General features: G+C 51.8%; 2 protein-coding genes across 5 annotated transcripts in view; one reads left to right on the top strand and one right to left on the bottom strand.

The window, feature by feature from the left end:
- LEKR1 (leucine, glutamate and lysine rich 1) overlaps positions 1-2,758 on the top strand; it is a 34,210-nt gene extending 31,452 nt beyond the window's left edge. For 2 of the 4 annotated variants that reach the window (XM_086845025.1, XM_086845026.1), the window contains exon 12: positions 858-2,758. In XM_086845025.1, the coding sequence (XP_086701151.1) occupies positions 858-1,136 (279 nt within the window). In that variant the 3' untranslated portion in view covers positions 1,137-2,758. The remainder of the gene's footprint in view (positions 1-857) is intronic. The other 2 variants (XM_086845029.1, XM_086845028.1) reach the window with 1 other exon arrangement.
- Positions 2,759-9,675: 6,917 nt separating this feature from the next.
- CCNL1 (cyclin L1) lies at positions 9,676-22,236 on the bottom strand. Its single transcript, XM_086843398.1, has 12 exons — positions 21,911-22,236; positions 21,648-21,722; positions 21,378-21,487; positions 15,382-15,502; positions 14,905-14,969; positions 13,551-13,650; positions 13,319-13,423; positions 12,949-13,090; positions 11,772-11,883; positions 11,552-11,650; positions 10,265-10,742; positions 9,676-10,119 (listed from the first exon to the last, which is right to left on the bottom strand). The coding sequence occupies exons 1-11, from the start codon at positions 22,163-22,165 to the stop codon at positions 10,391-10,393; spliced, it is 1,536 nt and encodes a 511-aa protein (XP_086699524.1). The 5' UTR covers positions 22,166-22,236; the 3' UTR covers positions 9,676-10,119; positions 10,265-10,390.
- Positions 22,237-22,514: the final 278 nt, after the last annotated feature.

Below are 22,514 nucleotides of genomic sequence, written 5' to 3'. Positions count from 1 at the left end.
AGGCTCTGCTCTCCCTCCGCACAGGGAAAAGCAGCACCAACCCCCCTGGCTGCCGCTGCACCTCCGTCCAGCCTTGTCTTTCCTTCCCAAGAGCAGCATTCCCAGCTCTCCCAGCCGGGCAGGAGCAGGAATCCCTCCTGAGCACCTCCCTGGCGTTTCCCACCGCCTCCTGACGGGACAGGAGGACAATGCGGGGCGGTTCCTGTCCCGGGGGTGTCCCGGGGTGATGGAGCAGTGTCCCAGGGGTGATGGAGCAGTGTCCCGGGGTGATGGAGCAGTGTCCCGGGGGTGTCCCGGGGTGATGGAGCAGTGTCCCAGGGGTGATGGAGCAGTGTCCCGGGGTGATGGAGCAGTGTCCCGGGGGTGTCCCGGGGTGATGGAGCAGTGTCCCAGGGGTGATGGAGCAGTGTCCCGGGGTGATGGAGCAGTGTCCAGGGATGTCCAGGGGTGATGGAGCAGTGTCCAGGGGTGATGGAGCAGTGTCCCAGGGGTGATGGAGCAGTGTCCCAGGGATGTCCAGGGGTGATGGAGCAGTGTCCCAGGGGTGATGGAGCAGTGTCCCAGGGGTGATGGAGCAGTGTCCCAGGGGTGTCCAGGGGTGATGGAGCAGTGTCCCAGGGGTGATGGAGCAGTGTCCCAGGGGTGTCCAGGGGTGATGGAGCAGTGTCCCAGGGTGATGGAGCAGTGTCCCAGGAGTGTCCAGGGGTGATGGAGCAGTGTCCCGGGGGTGTCCAGGGGTGATGGGTGCAGCATTCCCGGTGTTTCTCTCTTTGCAGAATTCCCTGCTGCAGGACACGGTGTCCCAGGGGTGTCCAGGGGTGATGGGTGCAGCATTCCCGGTGTTTCTCTCTTTGCAGAATTCCCTGCTGCAGGACACGGTGCGCCGGGAGTGCGAGGAGCGCTTCGAGCTGACGGCGGCGCTGGGCCGGGCCCGGGAGCAGGTGCTGGAGCTGCGGAGGCTCAGCGGGACCCTCCCGGCCGGGGATCTCCGCCTCTCCGGGCCCTCGGGAACGGCCAGGGCTGCCCGGAGCCTCCGGCACGAATCCCTGGATCCCGTCAAGGGAAGGGCGGCCCCGCTGAGCGAGCCCCGCAGCCGGGTCCCCGCCGGGATGCGGCGCCGGCCGAGCCAGCTCTGACAGCCCCTCCTGGAAACCATCCCGGCCTCCAAAGAACACCTGCCCAACTCATCCGTTCCTACCATTTAAAATCCAGTTACATTTAATTTATTTTTGATGCAATAACTTTTATCTGCCCATTAATTTATTCATGGTGTAATTAAATGCTGGGTGCAATTTCAAGGTGAGAAAAGTAAAGAGTCTCTCCAAGTGGAGCACAAAGAGCAGCACATCTTCAATGAGTGGGACTGAAATCAGAGAATCCCTGGATCCCAGAAGGTTTGGGTTGGAAGGGACCTTAGAGTTCATCCCATTCCAAGGCTCTGGGCAGGGAATAATGGCCCAGAATCACAGGATCAGGATGGATGGGGCTTGGAGCAGCCTGGGACAGGGAACTGGATGAGCTTTGAGGTCCCTTCCAACCCAAACCAGTCTGTGATTCCACGATTCCATCACTTCAACCCTGGGCTCTTGTCCCCCTGTCTGTGTCCTGGAGCAGCTGGAGTAAAGGGGGAGCGTGGCCAGGGAGGAGCAGCAGTAAAATCACAGGAGCAGGAACGGGATCATGGCTCTGGCATGAGGGAGTGGCCAGGTCCTGCATCCAAACCAAGTCCAGAACAAATATTTCCCTTCTCCCCCTCCCTCCCAGAACCCAGAGCTCCTGCTGCTAAGCAATAAACAAAATATGGAAACGTCAGGGACCCTTTTTTACTGGCTTTGAAAAGAATTTAACCAATCCCACCATGTCAAGGAAAGTTTACCAAGTGTTTTCCATGGTGGGATGAAAGGCAGCAGCACAAAATGCCACAGAGGACAAGGATACCTCATTACAGCCCTGAAATTTTAGGAAATCCAGCTTCCTGCAGGAAGTTCTTGTAGGAGTGGTGTCAGGGACCTTGCACTCCAGGACTCGTGGCAAAGCCAAACAAAGCTCCAGCCCAGACAAGCCTGTCCCTGTGGATCCTGCCCTGCTGTGGCAGCATTCCAGCCCTTCCCTTGGACAAAACATCCCATGGCACTGGAAGGCTTCAGTTTGCCCCTGGCAGGGCTGGGGGTGCTGCCTGCTCTGGGGTGAGCTCCTCCAGGCCTGAGCCTTCCCAGGAGGGATCAATCCCTGTGCCAGGCAGGGAAATGGGGCTGCTGGGATGGTTCTGATGCTCTGTGTGAGCCCCAGACACGACCCACGGCCAAACCCCTCCTTGCTCACCTTGCTGGGGGATCCATCCCTGCTCCCAGGTCACCAGGGACAAGAGGAGGCCATGGAATCTCAGCCTGTGCCTCAGTGTGGCTCATCCTTTTCCCACCTGAAGTTGCCCAGAATGTGATGTTCAGCCTCTGGTCCTGCTGCTCCTTCAGCAGGAGATGGGATCAGCACTGGCCATGCACAGCTTGCCATGGATATCACTTCATTCCCGCTGGGATACCACAAACCAAAGCTGGGATCATCACTAGACCTTGCTCTGAGGTGTGTGTAGGATCTGGGATCCCGACTGTGCCTTGCAGATGGAGTTTTTCTACAAAAGAAGAAACTGGACTGCAGGAAAAAGCAACTTAGTTCCTAAGCAGTGTTAAAAGTGCATGGAAATAGAAACCGATGCCACAGATCATTAAAATGTATTAATCAGAATAAAAACCTGCCTGTCTTCCTTTGTGCTGTGCATTTTCAATACCAAAATAAGAGCAGGATAATGAAATTGGGGAAATTTCCTTTCTCAGACAACCCCCCACTGCTGCTTTTTTAGTTATTTAAAACAGGCCCTTATTTCCATCATGAAAATTCCCTGTTGGATTTTGTCCTCGGTGGTTACAGGTGGTTGAGGTTGTCCTGCTGAAGGAAGAACAAACCCCAAACAGCTGTGATGGTGTGAAACACTAATCCAGGGGTTTCATCCTCACAGGACAGAACTCACTTGGGTGGGATAAGAAAAAGGGCACTGCCTGAGATTAATCTTGAGGGGATTTTAATATAAGTGATAGTAATAATTAGTTATAATTAATTATAATTTTAATATAAAGAAATATACTTGGTGTGGAGCATGTGGTGTTGCCCTGGGAGCTGTTCCCAGGTCATGGCAGCTCCCATGGACTGTTCTCCTTGGCTCTGCATCAGTGATCCCACCCAAGCTGGGACAGGCTCAGTGCCAGGCTGGGACTCTGCTCCTTCCCAGGGAACCCAGGGATGGGCCCAGGTGCCCCCTCAGGGGATGGAGACCCAGGGTGTCTCTGAAGCCACTTCCCCACTTTCCCAGGCCCTGGGATCCTTCTGTTCCCTACAGAGATCAGCAGGACTCAGGCACTGGTGAATGAGCACAGGGTGGGAAACCTCAGGGAAAGGGGGAATAAGCAGAGGGGAGGGAAGGGCTGACATGTGGGAAAGTCTCGGTGGGGGAGAGAGGAAAATGCCCTCCCCTGCAGGGGCAGCCAGGGAGGAACCCTGGGCAGCAGCAGAGCCCCGTGCTTGAGTCATTCAAAGTGGGTGGGGAAAATCCATGGAAAATGTCCTGTTTGGAGCAGCCCTGTGCTGCAGGAAAATCCATGGAAAATGATAGGAGCAGCCCTGTGCTGCAGGAAAATCCATGGAAAATGTCCTGTTTGGAGCAGCCCTGTGCTGCAGGAGAGGCTGAAGCCAGTGCCCCAAAGGGGATTTTCCAGCTCCTGATTTATGGGCCATGGGAAGTGGTTTGGTTTGGGCAGGCTCCAGGGAGCAGGACCTGCTTCGAGCTCTGGGGAAAGAGTCCTGGAAGGAACCTGGTGAGCACAAGGAGAGGATCCTGGAGAGCCACGGAATGCAGCAGGTTCTTCTTTCTGCTGGAGGATCACACTCTGTCCTGCCCAAATGTCCTTCACCATCACCATCATCATCCCCACAGACTGGGCTGAGTTGGAAGGACATTGAATCCCCTCCAGTGCTGCCCCATCCACAGCAGGGACACCTCCCACTGTCCCAGGGGCTCCAAACCCTGTCCAGCCTGGCCTTGGGCACTGCCAGGGATCCAGGGGCAGCCCCAGCTGCTCTGGGCACCCTGTGCCAGGCACTGCCCACCCTCCCAGGGAACAATTCCTGCCCAAAATCCCATCCAGCCCTGCCCTCTGGCACTGGGAGCCATTCCCAGTGTCCTGTGACACAGGAATTGTCCTCTCCTGACACCATCCAGGACAGCTGAGCAGCATTTCACTGGCAGCAGAAACTGGGGCTGTAGCATCCCCCAGGCTGGATTTTGGGAGTTCCCTCTGCTCCTCTCCAGGCTGGTGCTGGGGGCTGGGAATTCGGGAATGCCGGGTGGGGCAGGGCTGGCTCGGGAATCTCACTGGGAAGAAACTCCCCAGGAGCCCGAGGCTGACCCCGCTCACTGAACATTTCCATGAATCATTGGCTTTTATGGAAATCCCTTCCAGCATCCTCTCCCCAGCTGTTTCCTGTGCTGGCTGCAGCCTTTGCTTTAATTTACCAGGCCTGAGAGGTCATTTTAATCACCATAAAGTTCCCAACAAAGAACCACATGTGCCTTTGGGGAAAAGGACCCAAAAAAGGATCCTCGGGAACAGCTGGAAGGCGTCGGGGAAGGCTCAGGCGTGGAGAGGATTTATGGGCACTGCGGGTGTCACCAAGTAGCAGCACGGCCTCGGTGGCTGCCAGCTCCATTCTGTTTGCTGCTCTGCCTTGGGGGGTGTTTTTGAGGATTCCTGCTAAAAAGAACCCCCAGCTGGAGTTGGATGAGGCACAAATTCACCTGTTCAAGCTGGACACAGGGAGAACTTGGGTTTCTCTGCCTGAAAGGTTGGTTCTGGAGACCAGGATTTTCTGTGGATTGTCTGGATTTTTCAGGGTTTTCTGTGTTCACAGAAATCCACAGAAATCCACAGAAATCCACAGAAATCCACAGAAATCCTTTCCTCTGGCTGGCTCTGGGTAAGGATGTTCCAAACCTGTGGGAGATCCTTCTGACAGGGAAACAGTCCCTTGTCCACAGGACTTCCATCAGGAGAGGATCTGAGTGTGTGCCTGACCCCACAGCAGGGCAGGGCTGAGCAGGAGGGCTGTGGAACAGCTTCTCCCCTGGATCTGTGGAACATCCCCTCCCCTGGATCTGTGGAACAGCTTCTCCTGTGGATCTGTGGAACATCCCCTCCCCTGGATCTGTGGAACAGCTTCTCCTGTGGATCTGTGGAACATCTCCTGTGGATCTGTGGAACATCCCCTCCCCTGGATCTGTGGAACATCTCCTGTGGATCTGTGGAACATCCCCTCCCCAGGATCACAGCACCACTCAGGGCTCAGATCACAAGCATTTAATCAGAAGCCAGTGCCTGAAATAACAGGAGAGCAAAAACCCTGGCAGGGAGCAGGATGTGTGGAGGAGGAGCACAGATCCCAGAAGACAAAAATCTCCAGGGATCCCTCAGCCTCACCCAGGGAAAATGACTCTGGGATCTTTAAGCTGATGGTCCCCACAAGCCTGAGAGCAGCAGCAGGACACTCAGTGCTCGGTGCCCAGAGCAGCTGGGGCTGTCCCTGGATCCCTGGCAGTGCCCAAGGCCGGGCTGGATGTTGGGGCTGGGAGCAGTGGGAGGTGTCCCTGCCATGGATGGGGTTTGGAAGGGTGGGTGAGGACACTCTGCTGCTCTGGGGCCGTGCGAGGGGAGCAGGGCAGGGCAGGGTGACAGTGCTGCCTTTGTGTCCCCTGTGTGTTCCAGCCTTGGCTTCGCTCTGACCGGGGAACCCTCCAGGAGTCCTGAAACAAAAAGCAGCCCCGGGCAATCCTGCTTCCATCAGGGAGGGCAGCCAGAGCTCCCTGACCAGAGCCAGATGGCAGAGAGAACATCTCTGCTCGTTCTTGTGGTGTCCCTGGTGGCAGAGCACTACTGCCCATGGTGGATAAAAGGATGGAATTCTGCTGTGGGACTGGGCTGCTCCAGGGCTCCCAACCCAGAAAAGCACCCGGGGGATGCTGAGCAGGGAGGAAGGAGGGAGCTCTCTGCCCTTGGAGGGTTTTATTCCCTTGGGAGGGACAGGGTGACAGCCCCAGCCTCTCTCCTGTTCCAGTCACTGTCACCCCATGGTGTCCTCAGAGCAGGTGTCCCCTCAGCGTGGGGGAAAACCTGGAACCATCCCCAGAAAGATGCTGAAAGTGTTTCCTTTTTTAGAGGTGTTGAGGCACAGAAAAACCTTCAGGCTCTGAATAAAACCTCAACTTCTCACCCTGTAAATCACTTTAAAATGGGACCTCAGACATTTGAGTCTCAGCTCTGGATTGCTGCACACAAACCCGGGATCCCGAATCACCAGGGAATTTTGGGGAGCTGCAGCAGCCCCTGAACAGGGGTAATTAAATCTGTGAGGGCCTTTGGGGAGGTTCACCCGGTTTAAGATGACTTTGCTGGGGATTTCCCCTCCTGGCTCCGGAGCATTCCAGGGATGGGGCAGCCACAGCTCCTGTGCCAGGCCCTGGAGCAGCTCAGGCTCAGAACCCCCACGTTCCCTCCCCTTTGGGGTCACTCGGCCCTCTTGGGGTCACTCGGCCCCCTTGGGGTCACTCGGCCCCCTTGGGGTCACTCAGCTCCTTTGGGGTCACTCGGCCCCTTTGGGGTCACTCAGCCCCCTTGGGGTCACTCGGCCCCTTTGGGGTCACTTGGCCCCTTTGGGGTCACTCCTGGGGTTGATGCTTTGATCCACCCCCAGCTCCCAGGGCTGGAATTGGGGCCCGGGTGTGACCCCGGGGCTGCTCTGTGCCCATGGCCCGGGACAGGACATTTGTCCCCTCCTCGCCTTGGTGGCTTTTGGCAGAGCCGGGAGCTCCGCTGGGCTCGGCAACACTTCCACCTACAGAGGGAACCCAGAACGGCAGCGGGAGCAGCTCGGCATCCCGGGAATGAGGGGCAGGGAATCCGGGAATGAGGGACAGGGAATCCGGGAATGAGGGACAGGGAATGCGGGAATGAGGGGCAGGGAATCCGGGAATGAGGGGCAGGGAATCCATGGGAATGAGGGACAGGGAATCCGGGAATGAGGGACAGGGAATCCGGGAATGAGGGACAGGGAATGCCTGGGACAGGGAATCCCTGGGAATGAGGGACAGGGAATGCCTGGGAATGAGGGACAGGGAATCCCTGGGAATGAGGGACAGGGAATCCATGGGAATGATGTGGGACACAGAACCCCAGGAATGGTGGGGACACAGAACCCCGGGAACGAGGGACAGGGAATGCAGGAATGAGGGACAGGGAATCCATGGGAATGATGTGGGACACAGAACCCCGGGAAGGAGGGGGCACAGCACCCTTGGAGCCCCAGGGGATGGGGAAGCTGGGATGTGTCTGCAGGGTGGGGCCGCGAGCCCCTTGCTCTCTCCAGCAAACCCATCCAGGAGGATTCTCCATCCTGGGACAAAAATGCTCCCTTTTTGCCAAGTTTTTTCCTTCCACTGGAATATAAAGACTTTTTCTTGGGGCCAGCTTTACTCATTTGAACTTTTTGTTTTAATGGCCAGGCAGGAGGAGGGGATGGAAAGCTGTTTCCTTTGCAGGAGTGCTTTTTCCAAAGGGGGATGTGATTGCCAGCCTGGCCAGGAGGGTTTGCTCCCTGCCCTAAGGAGCTTGGAAGCTACGAGGAGCACGGACAGGACAGTCACAGACCTGGCCTGATGTGAAATCCTGGATTTCATGAGCATTTCCTGGCAGGAGCAGCAACCAGGGAGAGATTCCCTGGAAAAGGGGATCACCTCACCTGCTGCCACTCACCTGTGGGTTTGGGGGTGACCAAAGCCTTGAGAGGGACCTGTAGGGATAATTTCCATCACAAATATTCTCTGATTGTTCATTTTTTCTCTTCCCAAACCATTCAAAGCTCCTGGTCCATGCTCTTCCTTCCAGAATCTCTAACAAACCTGAAAGGACAGACAAAACAGTTTGGATGAAATACCTTGAAACCTCTGCATCTTTTTGTTGAAAATTATTAAAAAAAGTTTAACAAAATCCTCTTTTTCCAGAGAAAAAGCAATTCTGGGGCTGAAATCCACCCAGGCAAAGCCCTGTGCTCAAGGAGACCAGGCTGGGACATTTCCCAGATGTTCAGAGCCCAGTGGCAGCTCCTGATTTCCAGCAGTGTGCCAGAGGCTGCAGCATCACCCAGGGCAGGAATCCTCCACACTTGCCAGGAAAATTGTCTCAGCTGCTGAGAGAGGAGCAGAGTGTAGCCTCAGGTGTCTCCTGGAGGGCAGCACAGGTGCTTGAAGTCCATCAGCCCCGTCAAACGATTCATTTCTGTCACTCAGAGCTCCATGACAACACAGGGAAACTTCAGAATTCAGGGAATTATACTTGCAAGTGTTGGGAGAGGCAGGAGCTGTGGTGCAGGGACATTTCGGGTGTGGGGCCCTGCAGGGAATGGGGCATTCAGGGCCTCACTGTGAGCTGCCCCTGGTGCCCCTGCTGAACCCACAGAGCCTGGGGGCTGTGACTGCAGCTGGGCCCTGCAGCTCCGGCTCAGGATCAGCTCCTGCCCGTCCCAGCCCTGCTGGGCTCCAGGAACCCTCCCTGCCCGGGCACTTCTCCCCAAGGAGCCCTCCCCGAGCTCCCTGCCGGGCTGCCTGGGGGAGCAGGAGCTGCCCCACACCCCCAGCTGTCAGGAAGGGAAGCTCTGGGAGCAGAGGGGTCACAGGTCTCACACACAGCCAGGGCTGAGCCCCCCAGGGCTCACTCCAAACCAGCCCCAAAGCCAAGGCAGTGCTGCTGCTCCAAGCCCAGGGATTTCTCTCTGCTCTGGGCTATCCGAGCATTCCTGCCTGGGGGAAAAACCTCCTTCAATTTCCATAGCAACAAACATTTTCCTGAACGCAACACACACAAAACTGTTGTTACAGACTGAAAACCAGCGGTAACCAAGAAACAGAAAGCAACAATTTCATCTTTTCCTCCTCCAGAATATGCAATTCCCTTTCTGCATCTCCAAGGGGCCCCAGCAGGACAGGGGGCAGGGATGCACCAACCCCGGAGCTTCTGCTCGGCTTTGCTCCCTCCCCGGGCTCGGCAGGGCAAGGACCCAGCCCCAGCAGCCACGGGAGAGGCATTTTGGGATCTGAGCAGGAGAGCAAACACCTCCCACCTGCAGGATCCAGGGATCTGAGCAGGAGAGCAAACACCTCTCACCTGTAGGATCCAGGGATCTGAGCAGGAGAGCAAACACCTCCCACCTGCAGGACCCAGGGATCTGAGCAGGAGAGCAAACACCTCTCACCTGCAGGACCCAGGGACCCGAGCAGCAGCTGAAGAATCAGATGTGATTCCTCCTCGCTCCTTTCCAGGCTCAGCTCCAGGAATGTCCCAGCAGCTCCTGCTCTCAGAAATGGCAGCCCAGCAGCTCATCCCACTGCACTTCAGAGCTCTGGGACCATTTATTCCCACTGCTGCACCCCCAGGAGGACACAAACACCCAAAGCCTGCCCACTCTTCCCCTCCCATCCACACCTCATGTCCCACTCAGGCACAAGGATCAAAACCGTGTAAGAAAACCAAGTTTAGTTTCCACACATTTGGCATCCAACAGGCAGTAAAAAAAAAAAAAAAAGCTTTATATTTTATTTCTTGTAAAAATCTTTGAACACATGCAGACTAAAACCAGTGTAAGAAAGTCTCCACCATGTTTAAACAAATAACTATACTTAAATATAAGCGTCTGCAATTGACTGGTATAAAAATAAGGTACGTTTTGCTTTTTTACAGAAATCCTTTCTCCAGTTCTCAGCTCAATAAACAATACACAACTCTAATACATACAGTGAACCTGATCGTTTGCCACCTCTGGGATACTGCTAAGGTATTATGTGCAAAAGTTGGTAACAGTTTCTTTCCCAAAAGAAAAAAAACTCTTCTACACCTTTTAGAAAACCAGATGGGGGTTGCAGGTGCTGCAGCCCTGGCGGTGCCCAGCAGTCGGGGGCTCGGTGCCAGGGGCTGGAGCTGAGCCAGGCCTGCAGTGTTTGGGGCTGAGCTCAGCAGCAGAGCCAGGCTCAGCAGTGGGGCCGAGCCCAGCGGCAGAGCCAGGCTCAGCGGCAGGGCCGGGCTCAGCGGCAGGGCCGGGCTCAGCGGCAGGGCCGGGCTCAGCGGCAGGGCCGGGCTCAGCGGCAGGGCCGGGCTCAGCGGCAGGGCCGGGCTCAGCGGCGGGGCCCGGCTCAGCGGCAGGGCCGGGCTCAGCGGCGGGGCCGGGCTCAGCGGCGGGGCCGGGCTCAGCGGCAGGGCCGGGCTCAGCGGCAGGGCCGGGCTCAGCGGTGGGGCCGGGCTCAGCGGCGGTGCCGGCCGTGCCCCGAGCGGCCGCTGCCGTGGTGCTTCCCGGCCTTGTGCGAGCGCTCGAAGGAGCGCGAGCGCTCGCGCCGCTCCCGGTGGTGGCCGCGCTCGTGCCGGTGCTTCTTGGCCGCCTCCGAGTGCTCCCGGGACTTGCTCTGAGAACGGGAGCGGGACTTTTTCCGCTTGTGGCCGTGTCTGCTGGCGCCCTTGAGCTCCTCGCGGCCGTGCTTGGCCTTGGCGTGGGGCGAGCCGTGGTTGTGGTGCCGCCGGGGGCTCCCGCTGTGGCTGCGCGAGCGGCTGCGCGAGCGGGAGCTGTAGGTGCCAGACAGGCTCCGCCGGTTGTTGTAGCTGCGCGAGAGACAACAGTTACAGAGGGAAAAGCAAACGGGAATCCTGCAGTGCTTACAGCTCCCCAGCTCACTGCAAAGTCAGGCTTTGTCCCTCAGGGGTAAGTGAGGGGGGACAGGGAATGTCTCGGAACCTGCCCCATGGAAGGCTGGGGTCACTGATGGGGGATTTAAAGTCCTTCCAACCCCAACCACTCTTGTGAGTCTTTTAGTTGAGCTCATTTGGAAATAAACAGCTCAAACTAAAAGGAGAATGCAGCATCTTTTGTCCACCTTGCCAAAGCTCCTCCATCAACACCAGATCACTGATTGGGTGTTGCCTTTTCACTGAGATCCAAACTGGCAGTTTCCAGCTTAGATGTGAGTCTGAAGATTCTCAGGATACCCCAACCTAAAGGCAGCAGCTCTCACTGCATCCCCCCTTCCTGTACCATGAGAGGGCAGAGCCCACAGGAGCCAGGTGCTGCACCAGGGAGCACTGACACAAGGAGGCTGCACACCTGGGACACTTCTCTCCCCTCCCCAGGGCACTGTGCTCCCAGAAACTGCTCTCACTGGCTTTGGGATCCTTGTGAAGACAACCCCAGCCCAGCACAGACTCCCCAGGCACAGTGCAGTTAGGACAGGCTAATTTTACAGCCTCATCTCTTAAAAGCAGCTGCACTCCCAGCACCAAGAGCCTCCCCCGTTCTGCTGGCTGGCACTCAGAGCGCCCCTGGCTCCTGGCAGTGCCTTGCCCTGCTGCAGCCCCCTGGATTTACAGGGCAGAGTGTGACAGACCCCCCCAACCCCAGCCCCCAGCCCACTCACTGCCTGCGGGGGCTGTGCGAGCGGGAGCGGGACTTTGTCCGGGAGCGGGAGCGGGAGGCGCTTCTGCTGCTGCGGCTCCTCTTGCTCTCCTTGCGCAGCCTGTGGGGCACAAACCAAACTGCTCAGGCACTGCCACAGCGCCAGCAGCCCTCAGGAGCTCCCTGCACTGCAGCTGAAAGCATCTGGACTCGAGTGCTCTCCCATCAGGAGCTGTACCTACCCATTGTAAGGGCTCTTTGAGGTTTGCTGCCTCTCTTCAGGCTCTTTCTTAATGGTTTTGGTATTCACAGACACTGGAGACTTCTCCTCAGCTTTTACTTCTCTTGGGGAAGCTAAGAATTAAATTTCAATTCAAAAATTAGTTCTTTATTCATCCTTTGTCATAAACACACTGTACACCCCTTCACCAGGATTTGCACCAAGTGTAAGTATGAATTCTACATCTATTATTTCATCCCATCTCTCCATTTATGTTCACTCCTGGAATGGGATATTCATGGGGAAGCCCTCTGCCCATGAAGGAGGAACAGCACTGGGACCTTCAGAGCACACAGCCAGGCTCACTGGGGCCACAAGGTACAAAACAGAAACTGTCTTTGTGCCCCCCACAATACAGAACTTGTTACCTTGCCATTTATTTCCAATGCTACAGGAAAGGATTAAGCCAGCCTGGCAAAATTACACATTTCATCTTTACATTAGTGGCACGAATACAAATGAGTAACAAATAAAATCACCTAGTTAAGAAGTCAATCTGTCTCTAGACAGTTGGTACAGCCCAGAGATGGATTCACCTTTCATGGAAGGGCTGTTAAACCCACCACAGCTCCTGCTTTCAAAACTTCCAACCTCAGCTCCCTCCTCACAGAAATCACTCCCCTTGTTCTGTGAGAAACTTGCACTGCCCAGCCCAAAGAACTCTGAAAACTCAGGGCTCTTCAGGAGAAGCTGAGAGTTCAGGCAGACTGGCCAGTTTAAAATGCATGTTCCATTTAATTCCCTCTGATGCCAAGGCAGTGCTGGGCCTCTCCCCCCTCCATTTCCTGCCCCAGCAGCTGTCTGCCCTCACTGCACCAAATCAGCTGCCAAGGACATGAAAAACAACCAGGGGAAGGAATTTTCACAGATACCTGCTTGTAAAGGGGCCACAGAGGCTACTGCAGCACCCCCAAATTCAATCCAAAAAGCCTTTCTTCACATCACAGAACACACAGCAACTCCAGCTTCAGTATCTCATTCTCTTAAGGGTGCATATTATTAATATATTGCTCTCTTATCTGGGGAAATATGGACTAAAGCACCTCCTTTATTTCTACTCTGGTTTCAAGGTTTTGAGATTAATATTCAAATCTATGTTAAAAAAGGGGAAGATTTTTCTGTTCAGAAAACAGACTTACATGGTTTGGATGCAGGAGAAAAGCCACCCAGTGTTGAGAGTGCTGGAGTTCCATCTGGATTTAAACCTTTTGCCTTCAGTTTTGCCTCCTGCAGTGCCATTTTCCTCTTTTCTACTTCTTTATCCAGAAACTCGTAATTGGGCTGTGGAAGTAACAAACAGGTAAGAAGCTGAACTAACATAATTCATATTTCATCTCATTTCTGAAAAATCTGTCCAGATCTTGTAACTTTTATTTGTTCTCTCCTTAGAGGAGCCCTTCCCATTAGCACACTTGTATCAGGCGTTCCCAAACTTTTCTGGGGCAACCGTAGCTCAGCTCAAGCTGCACTGAGAGCATCGAGCAGCAAAGCCCAACATGTCAAGCTCACCTTCTTTCTGGTATAAAGCTTCAGAGTTGTTAAGCAGATCTCCTGTATCTCCTCTTCCGTGGTGCCAAAGAGCAGGAACCAGTGGGGACGGGTAGGCAGTGGGATCTGAAAATCACACAAGGAGAAGCTTCATGGAGATTTCAGGTCAGGTTTTGTTGAAACATTTCCATCCATTTCCTTGAAAGCAGAGCAGCAGCACTGGAAGGCAGAGCTCAGTGCAGCCAGGGCTCACCTGCAGGGCTCTAGCAGCGAGGTAAATGCACGCACACGCGATGGTCTCCGGCTGGAAGCGAACAAACACGTTCGTCCGGAGGCTGTCGTTCATGTAATTCCTGAGAAAACAAAGCAGCCCAGATTGGAACTCCAGTTTGCTTTTCTTTTAGAGGATAACAATACTGGAGACTCAATTGACTTTATTATTTTTTCTGTTGTTACATTGAACATGTGATTTCTTCCAGGTGGTGCTGGATGTTTACATGTGTCATTCTGTGGCAGTTTGCACCACTGCCACTGCTTTAAACCCCGAGGCAATAATGTGCAGCAGTAAATCCAAGCAGGGTGGAACAGCCATTTCCTAGGTTCAGTAACCCTGGGAAGTGTCCACCGAGTTACAATTCAACCAGAACTTTGCATCTGTCCAGCTGATTGTCTTAATCACCAATGGGTTTGTATTTAAAAATCAATGTAGAACTCAAGAGCCATCAGGAGAGCAAGGTGTATTTTCAATCTACCATTATGCAGAGGCTACCTGCAGCCTGCAGAGCTCATAAAACTGACTGCATTTCAATTTGTACTTGGAGTCACTAACTCCATCCAGGGAGAGGCACCCCATGTGCTCACTGAGTGCTGGAACAGACCTGTGAGTTCGAACTGGGCCCCTGAGCTCCTGCTGGTGCACAGGGCTGGCACTGCCAATGGCACACACCCAGAGCTCCAGGGATTTCTAAATTCCCAGCACGGGAGAGAACAGCAGTCTGTCAGTGAGGACTCTACACCCCCATGCCCAGCCTGGCTACTAAGTGAACATGCTGCATGCACTGTCCTCAATGTTTAATTCAAGTTTAAATGGCAAATCAACTAAAGAAATGCTGGCAGAATGGTCCCCCACGTGTCCTTTAACAAACAGCAGGTAGGCAACAAAGACATTGAGAAACAGTTGTAACAGTTACTTCTAGAACCAAATATACAAATCCTGGCGCCAGGACAGAACTAGGAGGTGCTGCCCGATGGCTTTGGGTGACGGCAGTGAACTCGCTGAGGCTTGCACTGGCTTGGCTGGAGAGAAGGGCAGCCAAAGCAGCCATCCCCAGGTCATGGGCTGAGGTGCAGAGGGCAGAGCTCTATGACTTACCAGCAGGGACTACCCTTCAATCAAAGAGTAGAAAAAAGAACAAAGTTAAATTGAGTTCTCCATCGCCCCGCTGGAATCAAGCCATGAAAATAGTAAGCAGAAACAAGCACCAGGAGATTGTCCAAATGTGTTTGGGTGGTAACTTACATCTCATTGCTTTGCATAGGGATCAGCAGGCTTGTTATTTCTGCTACTATTTTCCTGGCTAGGAAAAGAATGGAAAATAGCAACTTACCAGGCTGTCTGTACCAGGGTTTGATTACGTTCACATTCTAGGACTTGTAAATACATAACAATAATCTGAGGAATAAGGAGGGGGGGAAAGAGAAAAAAGACTCAGTTTCAACATGTAAAGCAGGAGTAAGGAAGCAAATATATAAATATGTAAAAATAAAATCCAACAATGTGCCCAAACCATGGGGGCTCCTGTCCAAGCACACACTCTAAGCCCTCATGTCACCCCATCACCTTCAGAAGTTCTTTAGTTCACTGCTTTTCAAACCAGCCACCTTCACCCTTTCCCAGGGAAGTGACTTTTACCACAGTCAATACAGCTGTTTGCCCAAGCAGTCTGGCAAAAGCATTAATAACTACAGGGGGATAAAGAGAATAATTCAGGTCATTCTGACACCTGTGTTTCTTGTTCCACAGCTCCCAGTGATGCCACCAAGGTAGAGTAAGAATTACAATTACATTATTATTGAGAACTCACCTTATGAGGATGCTTGACATGAACACAAAATCCCAACTCCTTCAGTACCCTCCTTTCTGCTTTGATTACTTGATTTTTGGTGTTTATGTAGTTCTGATCAAGTATCAGGGGGCTTGGAGTCCTATAGTTTGCAAGAAATAAAATCAAAACTGTTTTGCATATCCAAAAACAACGGCAACTCTGTTTTCCCTTCCAACCAACTAATGGCAACAGAAACCGGTTTTCAACTCCTGCAAGCAAGTTTAAGCATTAATCTTGTGCTGTCCAAGTTTAGATAAACTAGTTTAGTTGCTGCTTTTGGCTAGCTACAGATTAGATGGCTGAGATAAAAAAAAAAATAAAAATAACCTTCTGCTCCTGTGTATGCAAACTGCACTGCTCCAGCTGCTGGAAGGAGTTGGCTTGATGGGGGCACTCCCAAGAACTTTTCCTCTCCGTGGCAGAGGTGGCAGAAGGAGTCCTTTGCCAGCCAGGATTTCAAAGCAGAAGTAAGCCAGAACAGGCTTCTCACTGGCATTAAAGTAGCAACTTGTGCTCTAGAAATTGCAGTTTCCTAAGCATTGAAGAGCAGCTGGTTCACCCTTCAGAGAAGTCAGCCCTGCCCTGTGATGTGTGAAAAGCTGAGTGAAGCAAAGAATTAACCTGAGAAACAGGCATGGGTCTGCCTGGGACTCTGCTCCCCTCTCTGGTGGTACCAGGGATGACCCTGCTGCTGTTTGCATTTGCAAAACAACAGCTCATTTCAGAAAGATTGCAAACTCCAGCACTGTCAATCCTAATTCCTTCCAAATCCAACCTCTGAACTGTCCACAGCATGTTTAATCACAGTAGCCTTCTGTACACCTGATGCACAAGTGTAACACTCCATTGCATATTCTGTGCTTTATCCGTGCTCAGACTTGACCTTTCCACATTCCACATGGGATATTTTAATCCACTTCCTCCTGAAGACAGACCAGCTTTTTCCCTGTAATATGCCTCACACATTCCATGTGCTTTCCAAAGCAAAATAATGTTTTGTTCAGCTCGTTATGCTCTAATAAACCACGGTCTGTGTACATGATACACCCCAAGCACTGGTGACAAATTTATTTTACATTACCTTCAGTAGAAAAAAAAAAAAGTAATGCAAAGTGGATTCAAAATACAGCTTTTGTTGTATCAGACAAAATACTTCACTGCCAACTTGTAAATTCCATGAGTGGACCTCACTTCCCTGCTAGGTCACAGAACAGAAAAAACACTCAAAAAACCAAGGTTCCCACCCCAGGAAGAAAGAGCCAATTTAATGACAAGGCTGGAATAATCCAGTTTATTCCACAACCTCTGCAGTCACCTGACAGGCACTGATGGCCATGGGCAAAGGACACAACAAACTTCTCTATTAAAAGCATCTTGTTGTATCACCCTGCACTTGAAGCATGAGCTGTCCCTGCCCTTCCAAGGGGCTGAGATGCAGCTCCCAGCTCTGGAATGAGCAACTGCAGCTCCCTGGTGCCAGGATGGACCTGCAATTCCAGTACTGTCTCATTATATGAAATGCCAGGTGTTCCACCTTCCAGCAGAGTAACTTCTCTAGTTAAGTGTTACTCTCTCTCAGCAGGGCAAGTTTAAAAAGTTTTTCATTCCAGCTCCTCTAAAGAAGCCCAAAATCAACACATTTTTTTTTCTTTTGTTTATGGTTTGTTGTTTTTATTTTCTCCCCATAAATTAACTGAAGAAGAAAAGCTTTTCAGACCTCTCTAGGGTAACTCCTTCAGTGAGGAGTTGATTTAGTCTGAACGCTTCAGCACTACAGAGACAGGCTGATCACAGTGCTCTGGAGTGGGACAGTGGAACAAGCAAGTTTAGTTCTTCCCATCAGTGAAGCTGATTCACTTCCAATTCACTCCCATCAATTTTACTGGTGTTGATAACATTTCCTTCAGTATTGCTCCCCACAATTTCATCTCAAGATCACGAGCATGAACAGGATGTGCAGAGCAGCACCCAGAGTGAGTTCAGGTGTCCAGGCTGTTTGTCAGCAGAAAGCTGCATCACAGGTGGGACATCTCAGGTTTAACTCTTAGGAGAACCATGACTTGCAGTCTATTAAAGCAAATCTCCAGTGGCAGTGCTCAGGATCATGCACCACCCCACCTTCCACATGTCCCTGCATTCCCTGAGAACTCTGGAGGGAAGTTAAGGTGGCTCCAAGTGCAGCAGGACAGAGGGGAGCCTTTACTGCAATTACAGGGTTGCTTTACCCTGCTGTCCCATATTGCTTTGGTCACAAGTCCTACAGCCCTAAGGAAGTCATGAAAACCATCAGTTTATCCAGCCAGGACTTCCAGACAAATACAGCCTTTTATCCACTCAAGGGAAAATAAAAATCTGCAGGAGACTTAAGTGTTTTACTGCACCTTATTACTGGCACAAGCCACACTCTCCACTGCATTGATTCACCAATTTAATACTTTTACCATCAACTCTGCAATGTCGGTAAACAATTGTTGACAAATCAGAAACTTCAGATTCCCCTTTGAAAAACTTCTTTGTTTTCTACTAAGAAAAAAGAGGAACTTTGCCAGTGCATTTGCTGCACTTAAATTCTCAGTCCAAGAATTATCTTGGGTCCAAGAAACAAACCAGAGAAAAAGAATTTATAAGCTTATATGTGAAATACAAGCTTCAAACCCTGTATAGCCAAGGAGTGTTACAAGTTCCTACTTGGAATCTGTTCCTACAGACCAGCACTGGAGCTCCAGGTGAGACTTTATCTTTAGAACAGAGCACACAGTGGCCAATCCAACACCTAAGATGCAAAACTTGATTGGGATTTAGATTGTGTAACAAGCCAGAAGATTAACACACACTGTAACGTGTTTTTAACAGCAAATAAATTAAAAATACGTTTTCTTAAAATCACTCTTACAAATGAGACCTAAGTTCTCCACAAAGCTTCAGCTTCATTCCGTGTAATATTAAACTTTGATGTCTTTAGCATGACTAATACTTGGAGGAACAGTGCCTTGCATGGAGTTTTGTTCCTAATGAGCAAAGCACTTGTGACAAGTACAGCAGAGAACCAGCACCTCATTTCAAGGAGCAGAGATCTGTTATGCTGGTGAGTAAAAGAACACCAGTTCTCTGTTTGTCTCCAGGATCACAACCACAAGCAGCACAGGTTTGCAGGCAGTCTGAAGGCACTAAGAACGTGTGTCATTAATGCAGCCCCACTGCAGGGCCCCTGAGCGAGGAACAGCTGACTGAGCACCTCAAAGCACCATGTGAGATTACAGCACCACACGTGTCACATTTCCAGTCTCAGGACCTTCTGCAGCTTTCAGGCACAGTTAAAAGAAATAAAATCAACTTCAAACTACATTCTACAAGTTAAACAACAGTTGCACTTTGCTCAGAACAGAGAGGTTTTGGCACACAGTTATTTAAAAAGCAGTTTTTCCATAGTACGAGCTTTTCTCCATGCACACAAACATTTTTACATGCAGTTCTACATCACATATGCTCGTCAAAGATCCCAAAGAAAATATGCTTGTCCAAAACACTTGTTTAGCTTTTTCTTACTTCTCAGCATTAGAAATACCACCTTAGTTGACTACATGTCTCATAAAAAGAAAATTCCAATGCAATTCCCAGTTCTGCAAACAGGTACATAGAAGGGACTGCTTACATCATAATTGATAAAAATGTACAAATTCAAGACTTCCGTACCCTTGTTTTACTGTGAATTCAAACTGCAGTTATACAGAGCCAGAAAGTGGAACTAAGAACCCAAAACTGGTTAAGAAAGAAAGCAAAGCCTACCCAAACTACCCCAAATTCGTGTGCAGGTTAAGAGCTTCAGTTAACAGAAATGCTAGACTAAAAAAGAAAGTACAGCAGCCTGTTTCAGTTCTGGGTTGTGTGTGAGAGACTAACTACAGCCTAAGTGTTAGCTTCAGTAAAAAATAATAAAAAAAAAAAAGGTCAAGCTAGTATTCTAAAAACCTGGACAGCAAAGAAAAAAGCTTATAACAAGATACAGGAGTTCTTCCAAATGGTTCACCAGCGGCCAACCTGTTAGTCCCCCGATTCCAGTGACCTATGCTCAGAGCACTGGCTTCTCCTTGGGGATTTTCGATACTTCACTCACTGTTGCCATGACGACAGCTTCATCTTTATGTACCACTCCACATCACCCAGGCTTTGGTAAATGTAGCTGGTCGCTGTATAGTCGGTTGCAAGGGAAAAAAGAGTTGAAGTTAATAACGTGTACACGTGATGGAACTGTCAGCTTGTAAAAAGTACAGAAAAACGTTTACATCCTGCTTGCTAAAAAAAAAAAAAAAGGGGGGTGTGCAAGTCTGAATATCAGACTGCAGCATTTTTAAGGTTAATTTCATGCAGATTCACTCAGAATCGCAGAGCAACAATACCCATTTCTCCCGAAAATAATGGGTAGCAGTGCACGATTTCTCTGGACATGATGCACTTTAGGCACCACGTAACATGCACAAGTTGGGATTTGGAACAGGCTAGCTGGAAAGATTTAAATTCACAGGTTAAGTTCAGTTTCTCTGATCCTTCACACAGCACAAAGAAACAACTAATTTGTATTCTCGTTGCAAAGAAAAGCAAGGCATATGATTAATTAACCTTCACTGCCTGGATGGAGGCCAGAACGTTACTAATCACTGAGCCTGCTCCAGTAGTTCCAATAACCAGACTCCCTTAATAACTGTGGAAGACAATCCCACTGAATTCACACCTGGCATAACTTCACACAGCTCTCTCAGGGCCGTCAGGGAGAACAGCTTTAAAGGCCAGACAGAACAAAGCTAAATTCCAAAGTGTAACACCAACTCTTCCTTCTTGGATCTAGAACTAACTAGCACAACACCATCAGGAGGCAGTCAAAGCCAAAGCTCTGGCTTAACAGAGGCATAACCAGAATAAAGACAGCAACAAACAGCTGGCTTCCCTAAGGGGTTTCTACTCTGTTTCTCAGAGAAGTTTGCACAACACAGGTTTAAATTCCTGCTGTCACCTGGTGACACAGGGCAGGGAAATAAAGTGTGAATTTCACACGGTAGCTAAAACAAAATCCTTTTGCAACTACAGAGTACCTGAAGCTTTAAGCAATCAGGCACCAGAAGCAAAGCTGAAGCCTCCAATCCTAGACTTTGACACTGCTGCCCGACAGAAATAAAGAAATTTTGTGTTTAACAGTAACCTAGAGAACTCCTTTCAACCACACCTTCCTCCTTTCAATGCATCACCAATTTGCACTGCACGAGAAAGATGCTGCTTTACACACAAAGAGCAGCATTAGGTGCTCACAACTGGGACAGCTCTACCCTGCCTGCACACGGCCAGGTGAGCCCCCTCTCCAACACGGCATCAGAACAACGCAGCTCTCGCTTTCTGCACCTAAAAACGCCTTCAGCCTCCCACACACTCAGTTACACACTTCTCACCACAGCAGGCCAAACCTGACCTTTCCTCAGGTACCTCCTAAAATGGCTTTTTCTAATAGGCAACACTGTCACCACTCAAAGTTCAGCTTCTTAAGGGATACTTTCTTAGCACCACAAAGACACTTGGACAGCCACAGACCAAGGAGAGAAAAGCATCAGCACTGCTGAGTATGGTTAAAAAAGTGGAGAATACACAGCAACTCACTAACTGGCTACTCACAACTAAGATTACCTTACAGTAACTACGAGACATCAAAAATTCAACAAACATACCTGAAACTACAACCGTGGTCCTAAAACTAAAACAAATACTTGCCAATCATAACTTGTAGCTAAATCAACAACGAAAACGGGTCTACCAAGTGAACAAAAGCAGAAGCAGCCGAGATTGCACTGTACTGCCTACACAGCAGCCAACGGGCACTCCCTTCTCAATTTTAGGTCGTTGAACTTAGCCTGGAAAAATACTGTGAATTGAGAACTGCAGCGTACATTAGTGGTAACAGGTGTTTATGCTCATAACGAAGCTGATCTTACCTTTTTGCTCTTAACTGCCGCAAGTGATGGAACACGTTGATCACGTCCCTTATCCGACGAGGCGCCTCTTCGATTTTGGAGGCGAGATTGATGCAGGCCATAGCAACAATCTGAAAAGAAGCCCCGTTTCCGTTAAGCAAACAATTTTCAGCCCAGATAAAAAGAGAATTACGTAAGTAAGAAGCAAATCCGGCAGGCTCGAAGGGAACGGCCTGTGTGGCGCATGGCCGCCCCAGCCGCCCTCTCCCGGTGCCCCCGGGCCGCGCTCACCTCGAAGCTGTGCTTGACGAAGGACTTGGAGTAGAAGAACCGATGGAACAGCACCTGCCCCGTCGCCATGGCCACCTGTGAGGGCAGAGCAGGAGGAGGGAGAAGGAGCAGAGTCAGTGCCCTGGCCCAGCCGCCGCCATTTTGTGTGAGGCACCGCCGCCCCCCCCGCGCCGCCTCACGCCCTTCCCGCCGCCACAATGGCGGCGCCCGACATTCCCTTCCCTTCCTCCCTCACCCCCCTGCAAGCCCCGGCAAGGGCCCACCTGCGGCAGCCGCAGCAGGATGCCGGCCGCCTGGATGAGCTCGCAGCCCAGGATGCGCAGATCGGTCTCGCACTGCAGGTCCAGCCCGTCCTGCATGGAAGGGGTGGGCGAGAGCCGCTCCTCGGGGATCAGCGAGTGGTCGATGGTCAGCGACACCTCGGAGTAGAGCCGGTCGCCGATGAGGATGCCCGGAGCGGCGGGAGGCGGCGGGGCGGGGGCGGCGGGCGCGGCGGGGCCCGGGTGCGCGGCGGCCATGGCGGCGGAGCGAGCGCTGAGTCCGGGTCCGCTCCCGGCGGCGGCCGCGCGCCGACTGCGCGGTCCCGCGCGTGACGCACGCGCCAGCGCCGCGCGCGCGGGGGGCGGCGGGAAAAAAGAGTCCGCGGGACACGCCCCGGGAATGGGAACCGGGACCGGGAATGGGAACCGGGACCGGGACCGGGACCGGCTGTAAACCAGTACAGAATAACGGAGTGTGCGCCGCAGCAGCGGGAATGGTGCCGGATAAACCGCGCTTTAACCACAGTCGTTGGGGCTGGAAAGGATTTTTCAGGATCAATCCAGCCCAATCCCTGCCACAGGCGGAGACAAGGCAAAGAATAGATAA

This window comes from Cyanistes caeruleus, chromosome 10, assembly GCF_971803275.1.
Source record: "Cyanistes caeruleus chromosome 10, bCyaCae1.hap1.1, whole genome shotgun sequence".
NCBI classification, from domain to species: domain Eukaryota; kingdom Metazoa; phylum Chordata; class Aves; order Passeriformes; family Paridae; genus Cyanistes; species Cyanistes caeruleus.
The sequence above is the reverse complement of the archived record's forward strand: the minus strand, read 5'-3'. Positions and strand labels throughout refer to the sequence as shown.